General features: G+C 40.2%; 1 protein-coding gene across 2 annotated transcripts; it reads right to left on the bottom strand.

Moving 5' to 3' along the window:
- Positions 1-4465: 4465 nt before the first annotated feature.
- On the bottom strand, positions 4466-14408 carry LOC103712069 (uncharacterized). 2 transcript variants are annotated; one of them, XM_008798455.6, is made up of 5 exons: positions 14158-14408; positions 13440-13503; positions 10421-10491; positions 7401-8582; positions 4466-4683 (listed from the first exon to the last, which is right to left on the bottom strand). In XM_008798455.6, exons 4-5 carry the CDS (start codon positions 7914-7916, stop codon positions 4639-4641), a joined length of 561 nt encoding a protein of 186 aa, XP_008796677.3. In that variant the 5' UTR covers positions 7917-8582; positions 10421-10491; positions 13440-13503; positions 14158-14408; the 3' UTR covers positions 4466-4638. The 2 variants fall into 2 exon arrangements, with proteins under 2 accessions (XP_008796677.3, XP_088559997.2); XM_088703871.2 differs by lacking the exons at positions 4466-4683; positions 10421-10491; positions 13440-13503; positions 14158-14408 and adding an exon at positions 4708-4963 and having other exon boundaries at positions 7401-8542.
- Between the last annotated feature and the right edge of the window lie 5785 nt (positions 14409-20193).

The following is a 20193-nucleotide window of genomic DNA, read 5'->3' as shown; positions in this document are numbered from 1 at the left end:
CCCGTGAAAGAAAAAAATTCTGCAGGCCAATTGATTTGGTAGCGCACCAAATCCAGCAAGATGCACAAAACACGTGACAGGAGATGTTCTTGTGATGGAACGGGGCGCCCCCTAAGCGGCGGCACCGGTGCTGCGACCGTGGCTGTCGTGTATCGAAGCCTTCACGTGAGGAAGCATGTGCACTCGTGCAGTCTCGTCCCTAAATTTGCGCGAGACCACCAAGCACGTGGCGAGGATTTCCCCGCTCGCAGGCGGTGCGGTTGTCTCGGCACGGAAGCCCGCCAAAAGGGCTTTCTAGATTTTACACCAGTCAACGAAGAGGAATCACCAGCCAAAGCTCATCCGAGATGGAGGTAGAACGCGGGATGCCGTAAGAGTCCATGAGAGCGGAAAAAGGACGGCAGCGTTATTACATCTTTCTTTGAAAAAAGTTATGCTTTCAATGTCCGTTTGGCTGATAAAATGGAGTTCCAAATAAAAAAATTATACTTTCATCGTGGCATGCGGGAGGTGGTTAAATGTCCACATATGTAGAGTAGGAGAGACTAGAGAGCCAATGAAACTTTTTTAATTTTCTAATGTTGGGGACTTTTCTTATCTCAGTAACTCTATATTTTCCATGCCTAACTTTTCACCATCCAAATAATTTTTTTTAGAAAGTTAATTCCAGCAAAAATTTACCTGCATATGATTGCTTGTACAAGGAACCAAACATAGCCTTAGTCATAGGCAAGATGAAAAAATATTTTTTAACATACATCTCGCTTTTGGATGGAACCCTCGCATTCATGGTAGGCCTGAAGACATTGGATCCTCTCTAGCTCGAGATTCTTCCATTTTTTGGCTAATTCAAGGACACAGTTCCCTCACCAATACGTGTCCATAGGGGTGATGACCTTTGGGAATTGCACATCCTAAGGCTGTGTTTAGCTGGCCAACAAGGCGGATTAAAATTTTGTTAATCTCTTTTCTCTTATTTTTGGGATGGGAGAAATGGTTGATTCCACATTGCAGGGGCTTTATTCCGCGATCTGACTCCTGATTTCTTTTTTTTTTTTTTTTTTGCTAAAACCGATGATTCATACTATTCGGGTACGAATGCACCTAGAAGAGTCAGCATACAAAATCTCCCGGATAGCACCAGGTAAATCACCCTCACCGACCCATAGTGAGCCGCCTGAGTGGCACGCAACAAACGCCGCCACCCAGTCTGCCGCACCATTGGCCTCCCGATATACATGCCCAGCTCGAAAGAGCACCCCCTCCCCCACCATCAACCATATATCCCGGAGCAGTGGGTGAACTGCCCTATCGCTATACGGGCCCTTCCGGACCCAACTGATCACAGTGGCCGAGTCTCCCTCCAGGATGATGGAGCTCGCCCGCAAAACGGATCGCGCATATCGCAACCCCATCCAAGCTGCCCGCAGCTCTGCCCCTGGAACTGAGATGTCGAAGATCTGACAGCCTCCTGCTGCCACCAAGCAGGAATCCGGGCTCCTGATGACAAACCCAGCACCTCCCCTCCTGCCACCATCCTGGACTGAGGCATCAAAATTGACCTTGAGGAAGCTCGGGGGTGGGGGCTCCCAGGTGAAAAACACCACATGAGGAGCTGCCGAAGCAGAGTGGGGGCCCCAGATGTCCCGAGCTATCATAGGTCCAAAGTCTGAGTCTACATGGAGGAACTCCGCTGCCTGCGCCCGAGCCCGCTCCATCACAAACCACGGGGACAGACTGATATCACCAAAGATACGGCCATTTCTGGCCAACCAAACCTGGTAAGCTGTACATGCCGCTCTAACGGCCAAACATCGCATCGGTGGGGATCTAGACCAGCCCCGAACCTCCTCCAGAAAGCCGTCCCTCCGGCTCCAGACGCCCTCCGAGAACCCAGACAGCCTCCAAGTCCTCCTCGCCCAGCCACACTGGAAGAGTACATGATCCACTGACTCGTCCACCTCGCAGAGCGTGCACAAGGAGGAAATGCCAACCCCCCGTCGACTCAACTCTGAACTAGTCGGCAGGCGATCCCAGGCCACCTTCCAGAGGAACAGTGCCACCCTCTGGTGTAGGCCAAACCTCCATACCCAACCACAGTCCCTACCCAGCTCAGACTCCTGCAGAAGAACCCGAGAAACATCACCAACACTGACTCTGGTCCTACAAGTGGTACTCCAGACCCTGACATCCGGACCAGCTGACCCCGGGATGGGAAGAGCCCGAACGCGCTCCACTAGGTGCTCCCCAAATAACTGTCCCAGTCTGTCCTCATCCCACTCCCTCTCGCCTGGCACGAGGAGGTCACATACCCGGAGTCCCACAGCTAACTCAACTCCAATCATCGTCGGCCACAAGCTCAGCGGGAGAGCATCCACCCATGGGTCCTCCATAACGTCAATGGACCTGCCATCGCCAGTCAACCACCTGGAGTGTGCCTGGGCCATAGGCAGATACCTCCCAATCTCCCGCCACATAAAGGATCTCCTCCGGCTACCCATCACCTGGCCCACTAAGCCAGCTGGACCATATCTCGCTGACATGACCTGACTCCATAGTCCATGTGGCTCCAGAACAAGCTGCACAGCACGCCTCGCCAAGAGTGCCTCACGCCTAGCCAGGAGAGACTGTACCCCTAGGCCACCCTCACTCAAAGGCGTGCAGACTCTCTCCCAGGCCACTAGATGAACTCCATGGCCCCTCCCCAAGGAGCCCCACAGGAAGCTCCGCATAAGCCGCTCAATCCTTACCAGCACTGTCTTCGGCACAATTGTGTGGGCCATAATGTAAACCGGCATGGAGCATAGCACTGACCTGACCAGCGTCAGCCTGCCCATCATAGAGAGCGATGAGGCCCTCCAACCCTCAAGCCTACTCTGTACTCTCTGCACCAGTGTGGAACACTCCGCCACCCGCAACCTCCTCCCAGTAATGGGGACTCCCAGGTAATCTAGTGCCCCCTCCTGCTCCTGCATCCCCAAAATCATCCTGATCTCCCGTCGCACCCTCCGCTCCGTGCTCGGACTGAAGAATATGGCTGACTTTTGGAGATTAATCCTCTGGCCCGACGCCTCACAGTACTCCGTCAGCACTCTCTGGAAAGTACAGGCATCACTCCTGATTTCTTTCATGGAACATGTGAGAAGCCCTTCTTTTGGGACCATGGAAAAGTGTCGGGTGGATTTTAGCCAAAAAAAAAAAAAAAATGTGTCGGGTGGATATCTTGTATCTTATACTCTTTTTTATCCAACAAAACACTCAATTCAGTATCCGAGTAAACTCACCTTTTTTTTGTAAAAAAACAAAATATTTTTTAAAAAAATATGGTACTCTATTTTTTTCTACTCCTAATTTATTTAATCCTAGAATATTTTACTCATATGAAACATGGAATAAATTTAAATCTTTATATTTTCTTTCTCGTGTTCCATTCAAAAGAAAGTTTTGCCCATCTTAGTGCTCCAATCTGCCTGGGAAAGCAGTTGGTTGGCAATCAATGACTTCAACAACAGGTCTGTCTTTGGGTGATTCGTCGACGGTCATTGATTGTATCGTCAATAATGAAAGCTGTCATCATCCTTCATTGTGTGCAATCCACTTGCTATGTACAAAGCTCTCGTCTTAAACTCACACATACATGGAAGGCAATCAAGTAGCTGGTGTCTTGCTTACTATAGCCTGTGGCCTTTCCAAAGCCACCATTTGGTTTTCTAATTTCCCAGAATTCACCCGCATTTGGGTTTCTAATTTCCCTGCTCCAATTTCTTATCTTGCTTCAGCCGCATGTAAGAGCATTTAGGTAACTTTCCTGTTGAATGGGTATGTAATAAGAATATAAGATTTAAAAGTGGTCGAGGGGACACTGGTGATCAAGCTGATGCGGTCACCAATGTGGCCTGTGAGAAAGGTGCCTGGTATTGCTAGTTCTGAGTTCAGCATACACCAACTGCTTGGCACAAAACATTGAGGTGACATCTAAAACAATTATTCCTGTTTTACGGTCATCTTACCTATGTAGACCATTGAACACAAGAAAGCAGTGGAAATGTCACCTTCGTCCAAGGACAAATATATCCATTGCCATCAGACTTCATGCAGAAAATGGCCTAATACAATCATAATATAAATGATCAGACCATGTCCGAAATTAAAGGGATCCAATCACAAAAAGCTTCACCAACCCACGCTTCAAAGCATTAGATATATAGGTTCATCAAGGGCAAGCTAATAGTCCAGCGGTCATCTTAAGTTCTTAACTAATGGATATGGAAATTCGGCAATCCACAGAAGGGGCTACTGTGTTTACAGCATAAAACTGATTAACACAGGCAGCAATTCATAAAAAAAAGAAAAGAAAATGAAATCAGGTTACTCCAAAATAGTTGGATTTAAGTAACATAAATGGTAAACTTCGAGGTTAAATGAAGAGGAGACCAGCAAATGCAACCATCCAATAGAGATAGGCTTATAAATGAGGTTTCTTACTATGCATATCTAATCCACAATAAGGTTTTCGTGACTATAAATCTTGAGATACAGCAGAATAGTACAAGTTCCTTCCGCAAACCCAAGACTTGACAAAGATATCATACAATGCCCCAGACACACCAACCATCGATGACTGATCTCTAGATTTATCTATTCTGTGACCAGCATACCTGTATCTCTCATAGGATCTGGGAGCTGCATAATTAAATTTCGTGAACCAAGTCAGAAGTCAGCATGTTGCATGATAACTAGAAGATATAAAAATTTAACACTTATTACAACCATTCACTTCATCTAACAGCCAGCAAACAAATTCCGGCAACTGCTTATACAGCTTGTGTCAGTATCATAGACTACACCTCGAAGAAAAGTTTAAATAATGGTCTATTTTCATGGTTTCAGCCGTGATGTATGGGTCTGAGGAAACTGCTGGAAGCCTTCACAACCATCTTTAGTTTGTAAAACTGGATTAAACCTTTCAGAGAAATAAAACGTGGGCAAAACAGAGGACATATCATTGGATAAGGACTTTGACATTCAAATACAGGAAAAACCACTCAAATCTTCATATTCATATGTGCATTCCAAAGCCTCATCCGTGCCATAATTATTCTTATGCTATTTAAAAGAACCCAATATTATGAACTCCCTAGTGGCACATTTACAACTCCAAATCATCTATCTCATTACTTGGGAAGCATATTCAGACATTGTGTCCAGACAAATGGTTTTGTAATATATTGTTTTAAATTTCAATTAATATGCTATGATACAGAGCAATACTAACAAACGTGAGGTCAACGTATAATGGTGCATGGCATTTGAATATAAGCAGGTCTTTTTTTGTATGAATAGGGTCACAATTCAATCTCAAATTCAATACAATATGCTTACTCTTTATAACTCAAAGAAAGATGTTAAGACAGGGTTTTCATCATGTCATAGTCCTCATTTAAGTTGATAACATCCAGTTCAATAAAATTTGCAAACAATATACTCAACATATTCTGGTAACTCCTATCTCATGTAAGTTCTCCCTTCAACCTTATCCTAACTCCTAGATTCACAATTTCTAAACCTTTGCCAAATATATGCAGTTTATGTTAAACGGGTCGAAATTTTCTCCCTCTGCAAACAGTTTTGACATTGTGCAATGTGCTCAATCCCTATGTTTAGATTTTTGAAACTCAGCAACAAACCCTAACAATACAAGCACAATGTCACAAACTATGTTCTCAACGCTTGACAACAAGTTTTACTTCACCACAATGTTTTCAAGGTTTCTTGGTCTCTGTAACCACAGCATCTTATTTAGGAAGGGGGAATCTCTGTACTGAAGTCTTCCCCAACAAGATGTTATGGCTGCCGTAATTGAGATACCAGAAATAATGATAAACATGACAAAAGTACAGAGCCTATAGCTAGACTACTCCCAAGAAAACTGTGTGCATCATCAATTTGCAATATTTCTATGAAAACGAGATATGTAAATTTTTTTTTAAAAAAAAGAAAGATGTGAAAATGTAGTTCCTTTTGGCGGGAACAACAGGGCAAGCCCCCTTACAGAAGTTCAAGTATACAATTAAAATTAACCAAAACCAGTAAGCCATGTGGGAAATACTAATTCAAACTTGCACAAACTGAAGTATTTGGCCAAAAAAAAGTAATTTAGTGCATAATTTTATATTTGGATGAAGACCTTTTTTCTATGAGGTTTGCAAGGAAAAAGGCAGCCTATAGTTGCTTCCGCAAGCCTTGATTAATTGAAGAACAAGATTAGATGCCCGCACCTTTTGTGCTCATGATCATCCAAGTGTCAACCTTCAATTTAAGTACTAGAAAAGAATCGATACAAGTGAAAAGAACTCATCAAGATAGTTTCAGACACATACTTTACCTTAAGACTCACACAGATTTTTCTTTCCTCATTCTAGTCTCAGAATTACACCTCAAGCCAGTAACATATGACCTCCAAAACTTTCCTTATCCTCGCATCCAAACCCTAAAACTAACACCAAACCTCATCCTTACAACCTTAATGACCCTAGCGTAACTAGTTTCCTTATCCTGATACTACATTCAGTTCAATACCAGAACTGTTATAGACGTCAGCAGAAAAGAAAAGTACCTCCAACCACCTTCTTTCACCATTCAAACTCTATTTTCTTCGTCCTCCATTGGTCCTAAACATTAAAACCCACGAATATCCTTTCCCATAGCCTTTTTTCAGTCTTCTTTGTTCAGATCCATCCTATAAGAATTTCTAGACAGCAATTACCACTCCTTTTAAACCATTATTTTTTCCTTGCATCCACTGTGCGACCATCCCCCTCTCCCAATTGTGAAATCTAGCTTAAAATCACAACAGTATGCTTAACATTTGTCCTCTCTCCTTCCAATCAGCAGTCGAGCACTTAATTTTGCAGTCATAGCAAATGTGAAGTGCCCTTGATTATCAATCGGGTTGCATACTAACCAATTCCTTCAACAGCATATGCAGAGCACATGCCTATCACCGTTAGGAATTAACCATAACATAGAAATGCACTGCCATGAAAATAAAAATGAGCATAATTCCTTCGAACAATTACACTGAAAAATTTAATTTCCTAAAAAAGAATAAAAAAATAAAGAGTACCTACAAATTTTCCTCTCTTGTGGAAGGGTTTGTCTTACACTCCTTAATCTAGCTAGAAAACCAAATCTAGACAGCCATTGCACACACTAAACAAAATCCATCCCATGTCAGAATGAAAGAAAGAAAGCATCAATTCGCTATACAGAATCCCAGTTTTGGGTTCCAAAACCTAAAAATCATCAGCAAGAACCAGCATGATCAAATAACATTACCTACCAGCAAATTTTCTTTTCCGTTCTTAAAAACAAGTCACATGGAGAAGAAAATTTTATACCTTAAGTAAACTATCAGCGGCCATCATGGCTCGGTCGGCCAGCACGTTAGCCTCGCAAGAATGGACGGTCTCAAACTGGCCGACGCTGAGCTTCTTGGTGATCCAGCCGACATCGAAATAGATGAAGTCGGAGGGAGGAAGGTCGACCTTGATGGCTTCGACGTCGAACCAGATGAAGAAGCGGCGCACCTGGATTCCCTGGAGGTCCTCGATGCTGCCATACTTGACGACGCCGGTGATCCGGGGCTCGTAGTAAACCAGGTACTCGAACTCCACGTAGCAGGCGCCCTCCAGCTCCACCACGAAGCGGCCGTCGTTGGAAAGTTGGAAAGACGTCACCGTGTCCGGAAGGAGCCCCGGCGGGAGGCCGTACTTCGGCAGCAGCTCGTACACCGTCGTCCCGTTCGACGGCGACGGCGTCGCAGCCTCCAAGACGGCGGCGCAACCGCCGAAGAGGAGGAGAAGGGGGAGGGAGAAGAGGAGGAGACTAGGATTAGGGTTAGTGAAGGATGCCATGGTTGGTTGGGGATTTTGGGAAGAAGAGGAATGGAGGAGAGGTCAAGAATTTGGACGGGATATATAATAAAGAGATCGGTAGGTCGTTTTCTCGCATCCAATGTTCCTACGGATCACGTTTGTATAGAGAGATCCGATACCGCTCCACATCCCGTTCAATTCGAGGCCGGAGTTGATGCTGATAGCTTGTACCCTCGTACATGTGGAATTTGAGAGGAAATGGGAGGAAGAGACCTTTCTTTTTTTCGGAATTTGTCTATGATTGGATCTGGTGTAACATTATTAACAGAAAACAGCATCGTGGGAGGACAAGTGTCAGGTTTGGTGTGCGTAAAGTGACAGCGAGTAATTACGGATTTTTTTAACGCGAAGGGGAGAAAGTGTGATTAGCTTATTTTTGTCGTTGTGTTTACTAAATAGTTTTTTTTAGACTTTTAGTATTGATCGAAAACGTTAAGAAAACAAAAAAAAAAGGGCAAGTTGGGTGGTAGGTGGGAAAAGAGCTCGGATCCGGTAAGTTCACCAGATACATGGTCCCGTCACCGCATCCGCGATAATGAAAGCTGAGAAAAAAATTATCCATACCATTTTAACCAAGCTCGAGTTCTCCCTTCTGCTGCCTCCTCCAGTATAGATTCAAATAAATGACACTGTAGCTAGGCATGTCTGCACAAGAAAGAACATCAGTTCTCCACAGCTATTGGCATCATCTGATTGAAGTAGTTTGGTTTTGAACAGAAAAAAAAAAAGAATAATTATACCTATCCAGAAATAATAGAATTACATACTATTATTTGAAGAGCTAAATTTAGAAAAAATAAAGTATTTTTTGCTGAATGCCATCTTCAACAAATACAAGTTATCAATTGAAGCTTTTGCTCAATGTAGTCTAATAGCATGATCTTACATTAATTAACATCAACACAAGTAGGAGAAAAAATAATATGATGAATATGTTTCAGTACATATTTTGATTCTTCCATAGTGTTATTTTCAGCATTACATGTATTTCTCTCATTTTCATGTACATAGTAAACATCAAAGTTAATCCCATTGACTACTCACCATTTTAACTTTTTCAGCTGATCTCCCATCAGGTCTCAAAAGCCCATGGCAACTTAAATTTGCACCTGCTATTTTGACCCGCTATACATATGTTTATGCAAGATATATTATGAACAACAATAGCACAACTAGCCCATCACCAGAACATACTTCGATCCATGGCACACTATACCAGCCCAAACCGAGCGGTACGGAGTGCATCGTATTGTACCAATTCGGTACTAGAACCCAATATAGATAGCGTACCAATATTCGGTATGTTAAAAAAATTTCATACCGTACTGTATTAATACTGTGTTTGTATGGCACCGGTACGGGATCCGGTACCGAAACAGCGAACCTTGCTTCGATCTTTCATTGGTAGATAATAGAATACTATAAGAGGCATGAGAAAAGGGTAAACAAGTATCAATATTATAAAAAATTAAAACAAACATGCTAATCGAAGATAGTCTCGCAATCGATTCAAATAAATATAAAAAGGGGATATATTTATGTAACAGAAACAAACTGATTCTCTGCTGAAAAAGCAATGATATATGTGTTTCCAACATAATGTTAAAACCATTAATCCTCTCTGGTTCCATAGGTCCATAAGTTAAGCAGTGAAACTATAGCACATGCTATAGCGAGGGTAAACAGAAAAGGCAGATGAAAGGGCCAAACCATTCGGTCACATCCGCTTCATCGCTGCAGAACTGATCGGAATTACACCAGATGCAGAGACAAGAGCATCAACAAGAACATCATGGCAAGTGATAGGAATGACATCATCATCCATAATTTACATAGACTATGCAAGTGCAACTGCCAAAAGTCAAAGGAAAAGAAGAAGAAGAAAGGAAAAAAAGAAAAAAAAAAGGATCTCGCCACTAACTTTCTCAACCAGTACTCCTATCTCACTGGCAAGAAGCCAACCATCGCCGATCTTCAGGACACAGCTCAACGCCCTGAAGAGGACTTTCAAGCCTTTTTCAGTAGATTTAGGGAGGTTCTAATTAAAACCGAGATCCCTCTACCCGAATCTCAAGCTGTCCATAAGATTGATGGGTATCTGAAACTTCCACGGGATGTAACAAACATAAAATGGGGATATATCTTATAGCTTTGGAGCCTACCGGACTTGAATTGCATATCCATTTAACAAAATTCACATATCCACTCGGAGCTGGCCCCAGACAAAAGCCAGCAAAACAGTCTAACTGAGTTTTGAATGGCTATAGCTCAAAATCAACAACTATAGTCAGTGACATATCAGTCTCTCCTAATTCGATAATGTACAGTGCATCAGATTATGTCGGTAATGCATATTTCAGGATATAGGTATGCCAAACAATGCATGATGTGAGATTAACCAAACAACTAGCATAAAAATAGCTGATGGTATATGGATATAAATTTGATATATAAGAAATATGGACATATAAAAATTGATGTACCTAGAAGAGGCTGTTTCCACCTATGCTCCATGGCTAGCTCCTGGTATTTCTTCAGGAATACATCGTAGTAGCTTTTGAGCAGCATCCATTCAAAATAGAAGCAGGGAAAAAAAAGAAAAGAAAAACCACAAAGGCATCATAAAAATATATCGCGAAGGTTTTGAACCTACATGAGATAAATACTTCTTGAAAGTTAATTGTACTTGGTATTGCAGTGAACCTTTGTAAGTAGGATATATTTGATAGCCAAAAAAATTCTTGCTTAATCTTTGTAAATAGGATATATTAGATAACCCAAAAATTTCCTACTTTGAGATTCTCAGATGGGATCAACCACTTGGTAGTCTAAGCTTCTTGTCATTCTAAATGCCTCTAACAGATGGGATGCAAGTGAAGAATTTAAAGGTGTTTAAAGGTTGACAGGGTATTAAAGTTCTATGTCGAAAAAGCAGCTAACTGGGGGTTGAGCTAAAATTCCAGTTGGTGCATTATGCATTTGAAATGCATGGATTTCATCCCATAATTTGGTCATATTATTTCTGACATGATCTAAAAAATATAGAAGAGTAAAAGGTCTGTTTTAGGATGAGTTAACAAGTCATAAAGGTTATTATTACAGTGCTTCAACAGCTGTAATTTAATTAAACAATTAGTGGACCCATAATTTAATAGCAGATTATAAAATGCTTATAAATTTCAGTAATAGTTTTACCACATGGCCATTAACTGGCATTATAGAAAACATGGCATCACTTTACTGGATGTCTGGATGCAACTTTATGCTACATAAGAATTAGATGCTTTGAGCATTTGATCTGAAGGTGGCAGTATAAATTTTCTGGTCAGAATGGGATCCTCCAACACCATCCAAACAATAGGCATTGTCATCAATGCCAACTTGGCTTAACGGACCCTCTTTTTTGTTAAGATTATAGGATATATCTGTCTCTCTAATTTCCCCTATACCTCCTCTGTCCTATTACTGACACCATATACTATCATCCATTTTCTGCTCCAAGAACTACTGCCCTTGTATTTTGTGCTAGATGGACACTAGGAAACAACACAGCAATGAACGATACAATGTGGCACTGCAAAAATGGAGTGTCCCAATGACATTAGCCAGAAGTTTCAGCACTTGTTATGGAACTTTGGAGTGTCATGCCCATTTTGTGCTAGATGGACACTAGGAAACCACGCAGCATGGAATGATACAATATGGCACTGCAAAAATGGAGTATCCTAATGACATCAGCCGGAAGTTTTGGCACTTGACATGGAAAGTGTCATGCCCAATGATACTGCAAGGCAACTGGCGACACTTTAATATATTCATCTATGTGGCACAAGACATTACCATCCCCAAATGTCTTAACTCCTGAAAATCATGGTGAAATGTCATATATTTTCTTTTCTTTTGTGTTTCTAATGTAAATGGCATGAACGAGAGCTTTTTACAAAAAGCATCATTGACTAGCCTACTTGGTCTAGTAGTAAATTTATTTCAAATGTTTGAATGTGGCATATACTTCATTTTTGGATTGTGCAATAGTGTCTCTCCCTCAGGCCTTTCAGAGGTTAAAGTATCAAATACTTTGAGAGATCTACACACATGGCACCAATGGCAAGTGTCTTCATAACACTGCTTGTGACACACAATGGGGTATCCAAGTATCACCTTGAAGGATAGATTAGTGATTATTGTAGCGGGCCAAGCGAATTCAACAAATCCAATACTCAAACAATTCTGCCCAAGGTTATGAGTTGCCTAAGGTTCAAAATGAAAGAGTATTTCAATCAGAAAGTTATGAGACATATAATTCCTCCCCTCCACCACGGCCTAGTCGTCCATGTCTATCAAAGGCAACTCTGCAAGTGTATAACTAAATAGATAAGAATCAATATTCCATTTAGGTTAAGAACGGAAATCAAGGAAGAAGAAATAAACTTGTGAGGTAATAAGATAATGTCAACAGGGTGACTTGCCAGCATAACTGTAAATCGAAACTCTTCAGATTAGAACATCGATTTAGCGACCTATGAAATCACAGTTCATTGATTTTAAAATGGATTTAATACTTAATGATGACAGCAGCAATATATTCACCCTTTATAATACATATGATCTTCATCAGACCTGAGCGAGAATTAGAAAAGCAAAAGGATGGGAATTTGTTTTAGCATGCTCTCATTGATTGAAATTGACTCATATACAACCATGTACATTTTCCCAATTTAAAGATCACAGGTTATATCCATTCCATAAATCAATCACAAGGATCAGAAAAATGGCTCACAATGATTTGGAGGATCAGCAGCAGCGAAAGAAGTTTTCAGAAAGCATAATACAAAAATCTAGCACATGCATATACAGTAACATGATCGATCATGGCCCCTATCAACATGATGAAGACACCTGATACATGTACTTAGATGCTTATGATAATGCCTTTTTTTCCCATATTAGAGCTTGGAATGCATGTGTAGCTTATATCACAATCTAGCTAAGAATGGTTTAATAGTAACATTAAAGTTATGAGATTCTTGAGTAAGCCTCCAGGCCTAATCCAGAAATCGAATTTAACCTTGTTCATACATTGCTTCAAGGTCAAACATATAAACCATATAAACCACTTTCCTTGTCAAGAATGGGTTTTGAATGCTAGTCGAATGACAAGTTTTATGCAATAGTCCACTTGCAACTTCCATTTTTGTCATTGCAAGATAACTATATATTTTTCTGGTGCAACTTAATACTACTTGACTGCTTTAGGAATTGAAGATCCTACCTCCAAAATATCTCATAACCATGAAACCATGAAATGAGAGGAAAAATAAACAAAATGGTATATAATATATATATATATATATATATATATATGCATGCACGTGTGTAAGTATATATGTATGTATGTGTGTGTGTATATATATATATATATATATATATGTATGTATTATGTATATTGTATATGCGTATGTATGTACATAAGCCAGTGATTTCTATGAGTAGAAACTTTACCTTCTTCACGTTGATCTCCATCAGCATCTATTGGGGATGGCAGCAGAAAACAACTTTGCATTTTCTATGAGTAGAACACATAAGAGATATCAACATTCTTATGTTCAAGCATTTGATTGCATATAATATATTCACATAGATAAAGCCCTCGATTATGAATTAATTGCAAAGTTGATTTTTGCGTTTTCCTTGACTACAATGGCAACAGAAAAGATCAGTTCCCTTTGGCATTATTCAATATTAATTTCATGGTATCCGACATCTGTCATTTGACCAGGGGCTACCTTTATAATGCGCTTTCATCAGTGTTCATCCTCCAGAAAAATTCGCCCGTGCGGCCGTGCCACACTCCAAACAAGTGCTCATATGAATAGACAAAAACTTCTCCTTTCTACGACAAATGTACAAACACGTGAATGCCAAGTCACTACCTACCCCTAAACTACAAACTGGGAATAACCGCACCACTTGCCCCAAAAACTTAAGCTGATAGGATGCGGTAGAATTTATTTATATATTTGATATTTTCTTACATTTAGTTTGCACAAGAAGGAAAATTGAAACAAACAAAGAATCGCATTACACTATCGGCATCAGCAAACAACTGCACTCTCAGACAGTACCAACACCCAGCAGATCCAAATCCGAATCGAACATTTTCGGGTAATAGCCTCCATGAAATCTAACAGGCGCGATGAGAGAGGGAGCGAGAGAAGACCTTCTTGAGCTAGCTGGGCGGGCGGAACGGCCTGCAATGCTTTCCGGATCTCGGATCGAATGGCGCGCTTCTGCTTGGAAGACGGAGCAGGGGACGGTGCCGCTAGACTCGGACATGGTGGCGGCGGCGGAGGCGGAGTGGGGCCGTGGGGGAGAGAATGAGAGAGGAGGGCGGGGTGGGTCATCGCCGTCGCCGACCTTGCCTTTTGTAGTAGGCGGCCGAGGGCTCTCCTCGTTCCAACGCCCATGCCCATGCCGAGGACAATTACCTGAGGTGGCACTATTGCTTCCCCCCACCCCCCCCCCCCCCCAAAAAAAAAAAAAAAAATCTGATAAGATTTATATAAAAATCTCGACCCAATTATCTCGGCCATTGCAAATTGATAAAATCTGAGATTTCAAACCACACAATATTTTCACATCAACCAATATTTTTTTTGATCATTTCTCACTTTTTTAATGATAATTTCTTAACTAATAAATTTTGAAATCAATGCTCAAATATAGTTTGTAGTGCCATATTGGGATTTAGTATGCTGCGCGATCTTGTTCTGAAATCTCGGTTTCTTGCCCTTTCGGCAACTCATTGAGGTTAGTAATATATCAAAGTTTAAAATCTTAGTTTGATAATTAGTTCTCACGCACTTAGCAATTTAATTAGTTTTGGGTCCGTAGAGCCCCTGTGGGCCTTAAAAGATTTCATAATGTTTTAGACAAAGGTTTAAGCAAGCAAGATTCACAATTAAATGGATGACTTCTTCTTCTTCTCTCTCCCATCTCTTTTTTTTTTTTTTTTTTTTTGGCTAAAGTAAAAGGGGTAGGGGGGAGGAAGGGACAAGCCCACCCCCGCGTAGCAGCCCCCACTGGGCCCCCGCCCCGCCAGGAGAATGTTCGATGCGGGCAGAAATGGCCGTGTGTTGGGCACCCCGACCGGTTTTACTCATATCCTCCCCACCCGTGGGCCCGGCTCAGCTACTCCTCTGAGCTCTGGCTCGAGTCCCACGTGTGAGTACGTCACACCCGGCACCACCCCGGCTACTAGCGGTTCAAGAGCGGTCCTACACCACAAGTCCAAGCAGTGGCCAAAGTAGTGAGCTCCGGTCCACAATTTAATCGTCGCCGCAGCGATTCGAACTTGAGACCTTGTGGTTAGAATTGCTGCCCAGTACCACTAGGCTACCACCTTGGTGGCCTCTCCCATCTCTTTTGACGAGTGCAAGTTTGCGAACCCCTTGACCATTCCTTGTGCCTATGCTATGACTACTCCACGTTGACTCGGTATAGAGCTGAACGGAAGAAAATTCTAACTTAGTCCACTTAGCACTTGAATAAACAACGGACACAAACTTGTCCATCCAAGTGATCTAAGCCTCTCTATGCATTGATCCCAAGCTAGAGTTTCCCTTATGACCCTTATTTTTTTTCCTCTGAAATATATTGGTTGGAAGGCAATGTTCACCTACCTTGACAATTGATTCACCTACATTGAAATATATCGGACAAAAGCTATTTTAAGGCAGCATGAACTAGAAATTTGATCTCGGTCTTTGTTGTAATGGGCAATACTATGATAACAAGTTGGTGAAAAAAGTGCACAGAAATTTCTTTTTTCTATACATCAAATTTGATGCTTGATCGCCGATGCATGGTTTGACAAATGCTAGTTTGCACCGTCATGGGACTGCCATTTCATGATCTTGAATTATCAATCAAAAAATATGTTGTTATTCTTGATTATAGAGATCATTTATTCTTTACTTACTTCCTCTCCTATGTATATAAAAAAAATATAAAACAAGACAATTGTGTATGAGATATATGCAGGGAACTAATGATTAAAATGAGAAATGGCTGAGTGGTTGATTTTAAAATGGATGTCAAATTAACCTCAGGCCAAAAATCAAATTGACCGATCTCTTTCTAACCAAGGAGATTTTTTTAAAGTATTGTTTTTCAGAGGTTTATCATCCTAATATCATGTCGCTCCCTTTTTATTTTTAAACTGCAAATAGATGGAATTCAAGAATAAATGACAAAGGCCAAAGTTATTGAGATGTTATATATACTTCAGGCATGATATATTTTTCTTATTTGTTGGAAGAATCCAAATATTCTCTATGAAACAACTCTCAAAAAGTTTTGGATGATATATATATTGTAACATGTAAAAAGCTGCAGTTTTTCTTCTCTAAGTCTTCTTTGTATTCCTATTCAGAGAGCATTTATTTGGGAAGGTCTTGGATAGCAGTTATTTATTGAACTCATCAATCATTTAATAGAGGAAAAGAAAAAAAGTCCTCACTCAACATCTTTTTCTTGCTATGAGTAGCATAACTCGACCTCTTCAATAATTTTTTGAAATAAAGTAATAATTGTTGCAATAGATATTGCTTGATTATACTGGACCATAATTAGCAATAGCTTTTAGTAATTACAAGAAAAAAACCCAGTAAAAATTAATTGAAAATAATGGTGTCATTTGATTATATCACCAAGGAGTAAATAAAAATATATTTTTAATTGGATAAAAGGTAAAACCATTGTACAATTATAAGGAAATCATGAATCATAACAAAAGAAAGACGGTGCTCATGACTGGTTTATGAAATTAACATGATTATGAATTAAGTAATAAACTACTAATAATGTTGGTACATACTATGGATTTTGTCGCCAATTCAATGCTTAACTTAGCATAGACCACTTCATTAGATATATTGAAAATTTGATAACTTTGCTTCTTAAGAAAAACTTTCTAGATCTTTCCGTGTGAACGAATGTTATCTTGGATTAATTAAGCTGGGGACCAATCGACTATGGTATGCTTTCACTTCGTTTTAATGATTTGAGGTGATGGAGACCCATTGACTGTAGCTTCATGGTTGGGGAGAGCTGAAAATTCTATAAGTTTGACTATTTCAATGATTCTTTGTCCCCTCCCCATAGATTTTTTCTTCTTTTTAACCCAAAGTTGTCATCTTTCATCATAACATACAGCTGCATCCTAAGCTTATGCAGGATAATGCCGACTCATTCTTATTAAGAAAAGATGGATCTCTTTTGGACCATTTCTTCTAGAGTTCAAAAGAACTTCTAAAATCCTACTGGTGGGATTGTCAATGGTGGTTGAAGGGAGAAAATTGTGAAGATGAGGCCCACAATAAAAGATTCAGAAAATTTGTGATCACCAAGTTAGGCTTGTCCTATAGAAAGGAGTCCTCTTTGATTTTTTCAAACCTAATCTTGTCGTTATACCAAGTAATGCTTCCATAGCTGTGATGTGTTTGCGAAACACCACAATATATATTGATTACAGCTAGCATTGTATTGCACCATAAGAAATTTTTTTGAGCCTGAAATTTGAAATGCTAATTGCTTTTTTGAGTGCATTTTGACAAAGACAAGATAAGCTTAAAAATGATAGTGAGGAAGTGTTCCTTGATTTAGTTTAGATGGAGACATCTTGTTTTTTTTCTTTCTTCTTCTTTTTTTTATATTACTTGGTGCTATTAGTAGCTAATGATAAGCTAGTAATCATATATTTGATCGAACTAATGAGATAAGAAATTTTGATTGTATATACTAGTTAGTATTCAATAATTTAATAATTCTAATACGTGATTGTATGTTTGACCGAGCGAGTTAACGATAAGCTCTTATATCAAATATGTGAATTATTGAATGTATAGAATGCTAGTATATACAAGCAAAATATGGATTATTGCACATAATGCGCGAAATCGCTAGCTAATCAATGAACTATTGGAGCGAAACTAATCAACGACAGGATCCTGTAAATTGGGGAGAGCATAAGAACTTGCTGCCGAGTCACTAAGAGTTGGCATCATAGACAAAGATGTCCTGTAGAATTAAATATATATGGATTGTTTGCTAACTCAAAATTCAGAGCACAAGTGGTTTGTTTAGGAGAGGCAGCTCCCAGCAAGCTGGTTTGAGGTGGATGGGCAAGCTTGGCGTCTTTGACGAGCTAACGAAAGCATATGATTGGTCCACTTGGATTCAAGCCTTTGGTTTCTCCCTTTCCCTCGACTTGACCATCTTCTCCAAGAGAATAATTCCACGTTTGGAGCAGGACTCGAGGCAATTCAAAGCTAGACTTGGGTGAGTGGGTCCAACCGTGGAGATGGTGAAAAAATTGACGCGGCCATTGTGAAAGCAAAGGGAGAGGGAGATTGGAGAGCCTGCTTCTTATGTTTGGCTTGTCCAAAGTCGAGCCAAAGTAGGTTCCCACAATGGATCGATCTTTTGCGTTGTGCAGCTTACACTGTAGAATGTTGTGCAGCACTCGATCATTGTTATCAGAAAATGCATGACAATCAATAGTAATTTGTGTATGGCATGTAATACTTTCTTGTCCGATAGCTGTCCATCTTTTGGTTGATGGCACCGAGTGCTGCACAACACTCTGCAGTACAAACTGCGCACTACAAAGGATTTATGTTCTAGATCAATTTAGGAAGAAATAATGTGTAGTCGTTTCAATCTAGAAAGAGTCACCGACAAAGAAAAGTCCTGCTCGGTTGTCCGGATCCTAAGACTAGCTAGTGAAATTAAGAATAAAGACTTGGTATGCTAGTGAAGGAGTCATGAAGAGTTTGGACTCTTTTGCCGCATGAAAGGTAACACCTGCCATGGCCGACCATAGACATGGCAAGCATTATCTTCTTACGACCGAAAAAAAAAGGAACATTCTGTGTCTCTTTTCTAGTCCACTTGGATCTCAATTTTTTTTTCTTTTTTTTTCTTACAAAAGATACAAATAAATTTATAACAAACTTGTAATGTATGACCTCAGAATCCGAGCACAGAATGTTAAAATGCTGAACAAATTCTAGGCATCATGATGTTACGAAGTTCCATTACTATCTCCCGTCAAAAAGAATAATCCCTCCGAGCTTTTAGTCTTTCATGTCAAAAAGAAGTTCCATTATCTACCTCTTTTTGAAGTCAACAAAAAAAAAAAAGGAATGAGAAGGTGGTATCCAACCGAATCAGGTAAGCTTTAAGTTATACTTTTCCATTTGAGCATGCTGATTTCTAGCAAATCCTCCATGAAAGTGAAACTGAAAAAAAAAAAAAAAAACTTTTTCCCTCATTTACTGAAACATTTGAAGCTTCAACTTTTTGGTTGTTTTTCAAAGAAAAATTCAATTTTTTTGAGGAATGGCATTATGTTTAAGATCCCATGCACTCCATAATGCGTTGTAGAGTTCTAATGGTAGTTTCAGAAGGTCTATTGATGGATATTCTCCACTGAAAAAAAAAGGACCTATTCTTGTTTCCAGTTAACTCCTTTGACTAAATATACACGAAACGCAGAGTGGATGGAATTTAGAGGGTGCTCATTGAGATAAAAATTCCTGGTCATTTTCGCTCTAACTTTGAAGGGTTTGACTGATATAAAGACATCATCTTGAGTAAGCTCCATGAACCGAGCAAGATGCAGGCAATCAAGCTTTGGTGTGACTTGAACCTAACCTAGATGCTACTTGACCCATGATTAATTCCTAAAGCCCTAAAAGCGGACCCTTTTGTTTCGACATCAAAAGAATCTAAGGACAGCTCCATCTCTTGCAAGGCAAATAGAGCTATTTTCAAAACCTATATCCTTATGAAGCCAATCAAATTGGCATTCAAAGTGTGTTCCACTTAAGATCTAAAAACAACTTAAGATCAAATCATCAACAATCCGTTGTAGTATACCAATACTCTGGTTTTAATTCTGAACCTTTTTAAGCTCCCAACCACAAACCTTGGAATAGTCTTTTGGCTCCCATCCACAAAGCATCTCACAAAATAATAGCAGTCTCGTTTCATGAAGGAAATTCTCGATTTAAACTAACCACATTTCAGGTATCTCACATAAACAGGGAAGATAATCAAGTGGCAGATTTTTTTGGCAAATCAAGCGCTCAAAAAGGATTTCATCAATGCATAAGGGTCTACTTTTTCTCCTACCTCGAACTATTTTTATGCAGGTTCTCTGCAAAAGTTGATTCTATTGTGTATGTCTCTA

The sequence above is a fragment of the Phoenix dactylifera genome, chromosome 9 (assembly GCF_051530095.1).
Source record: "Phoenix dactylifera cultivar Ajwa chromosome 9, Ajwa_hap1_PhDact_Kaust_v1.1, whole genome shotgun sequence".
NCBI classification, from domain to species: Eukaryota; Viridiplantae; Streptophyta; class Magnoliopsida; order Arecales; family Arecaceae; genus Phoenix; species Phoenix dactylifera.
The sequence above is the reverse complement of the archived record's forward strand: the minus strand, read 5'-3'. Positions and strand labels throughout refer to the sequence as shown.

Bases quoted from the DNA above. Each gene is read 5' to 3' on its own strand.
- LOC103712069 (XM_008798455.6), bottom strand. From the start codon at position 7,916: ATGGCATCCTTCACTAACCCTAATCCTAGTCTCCTCCTCTTCTCCCTC. The intron at 4,684-7,400 runs GTATAAAATTTT...TTAATTATGCAG, and splicing joins CCGCTGATAGTTTACTTAAG to CTCCCAGATCCTATGAGAGA.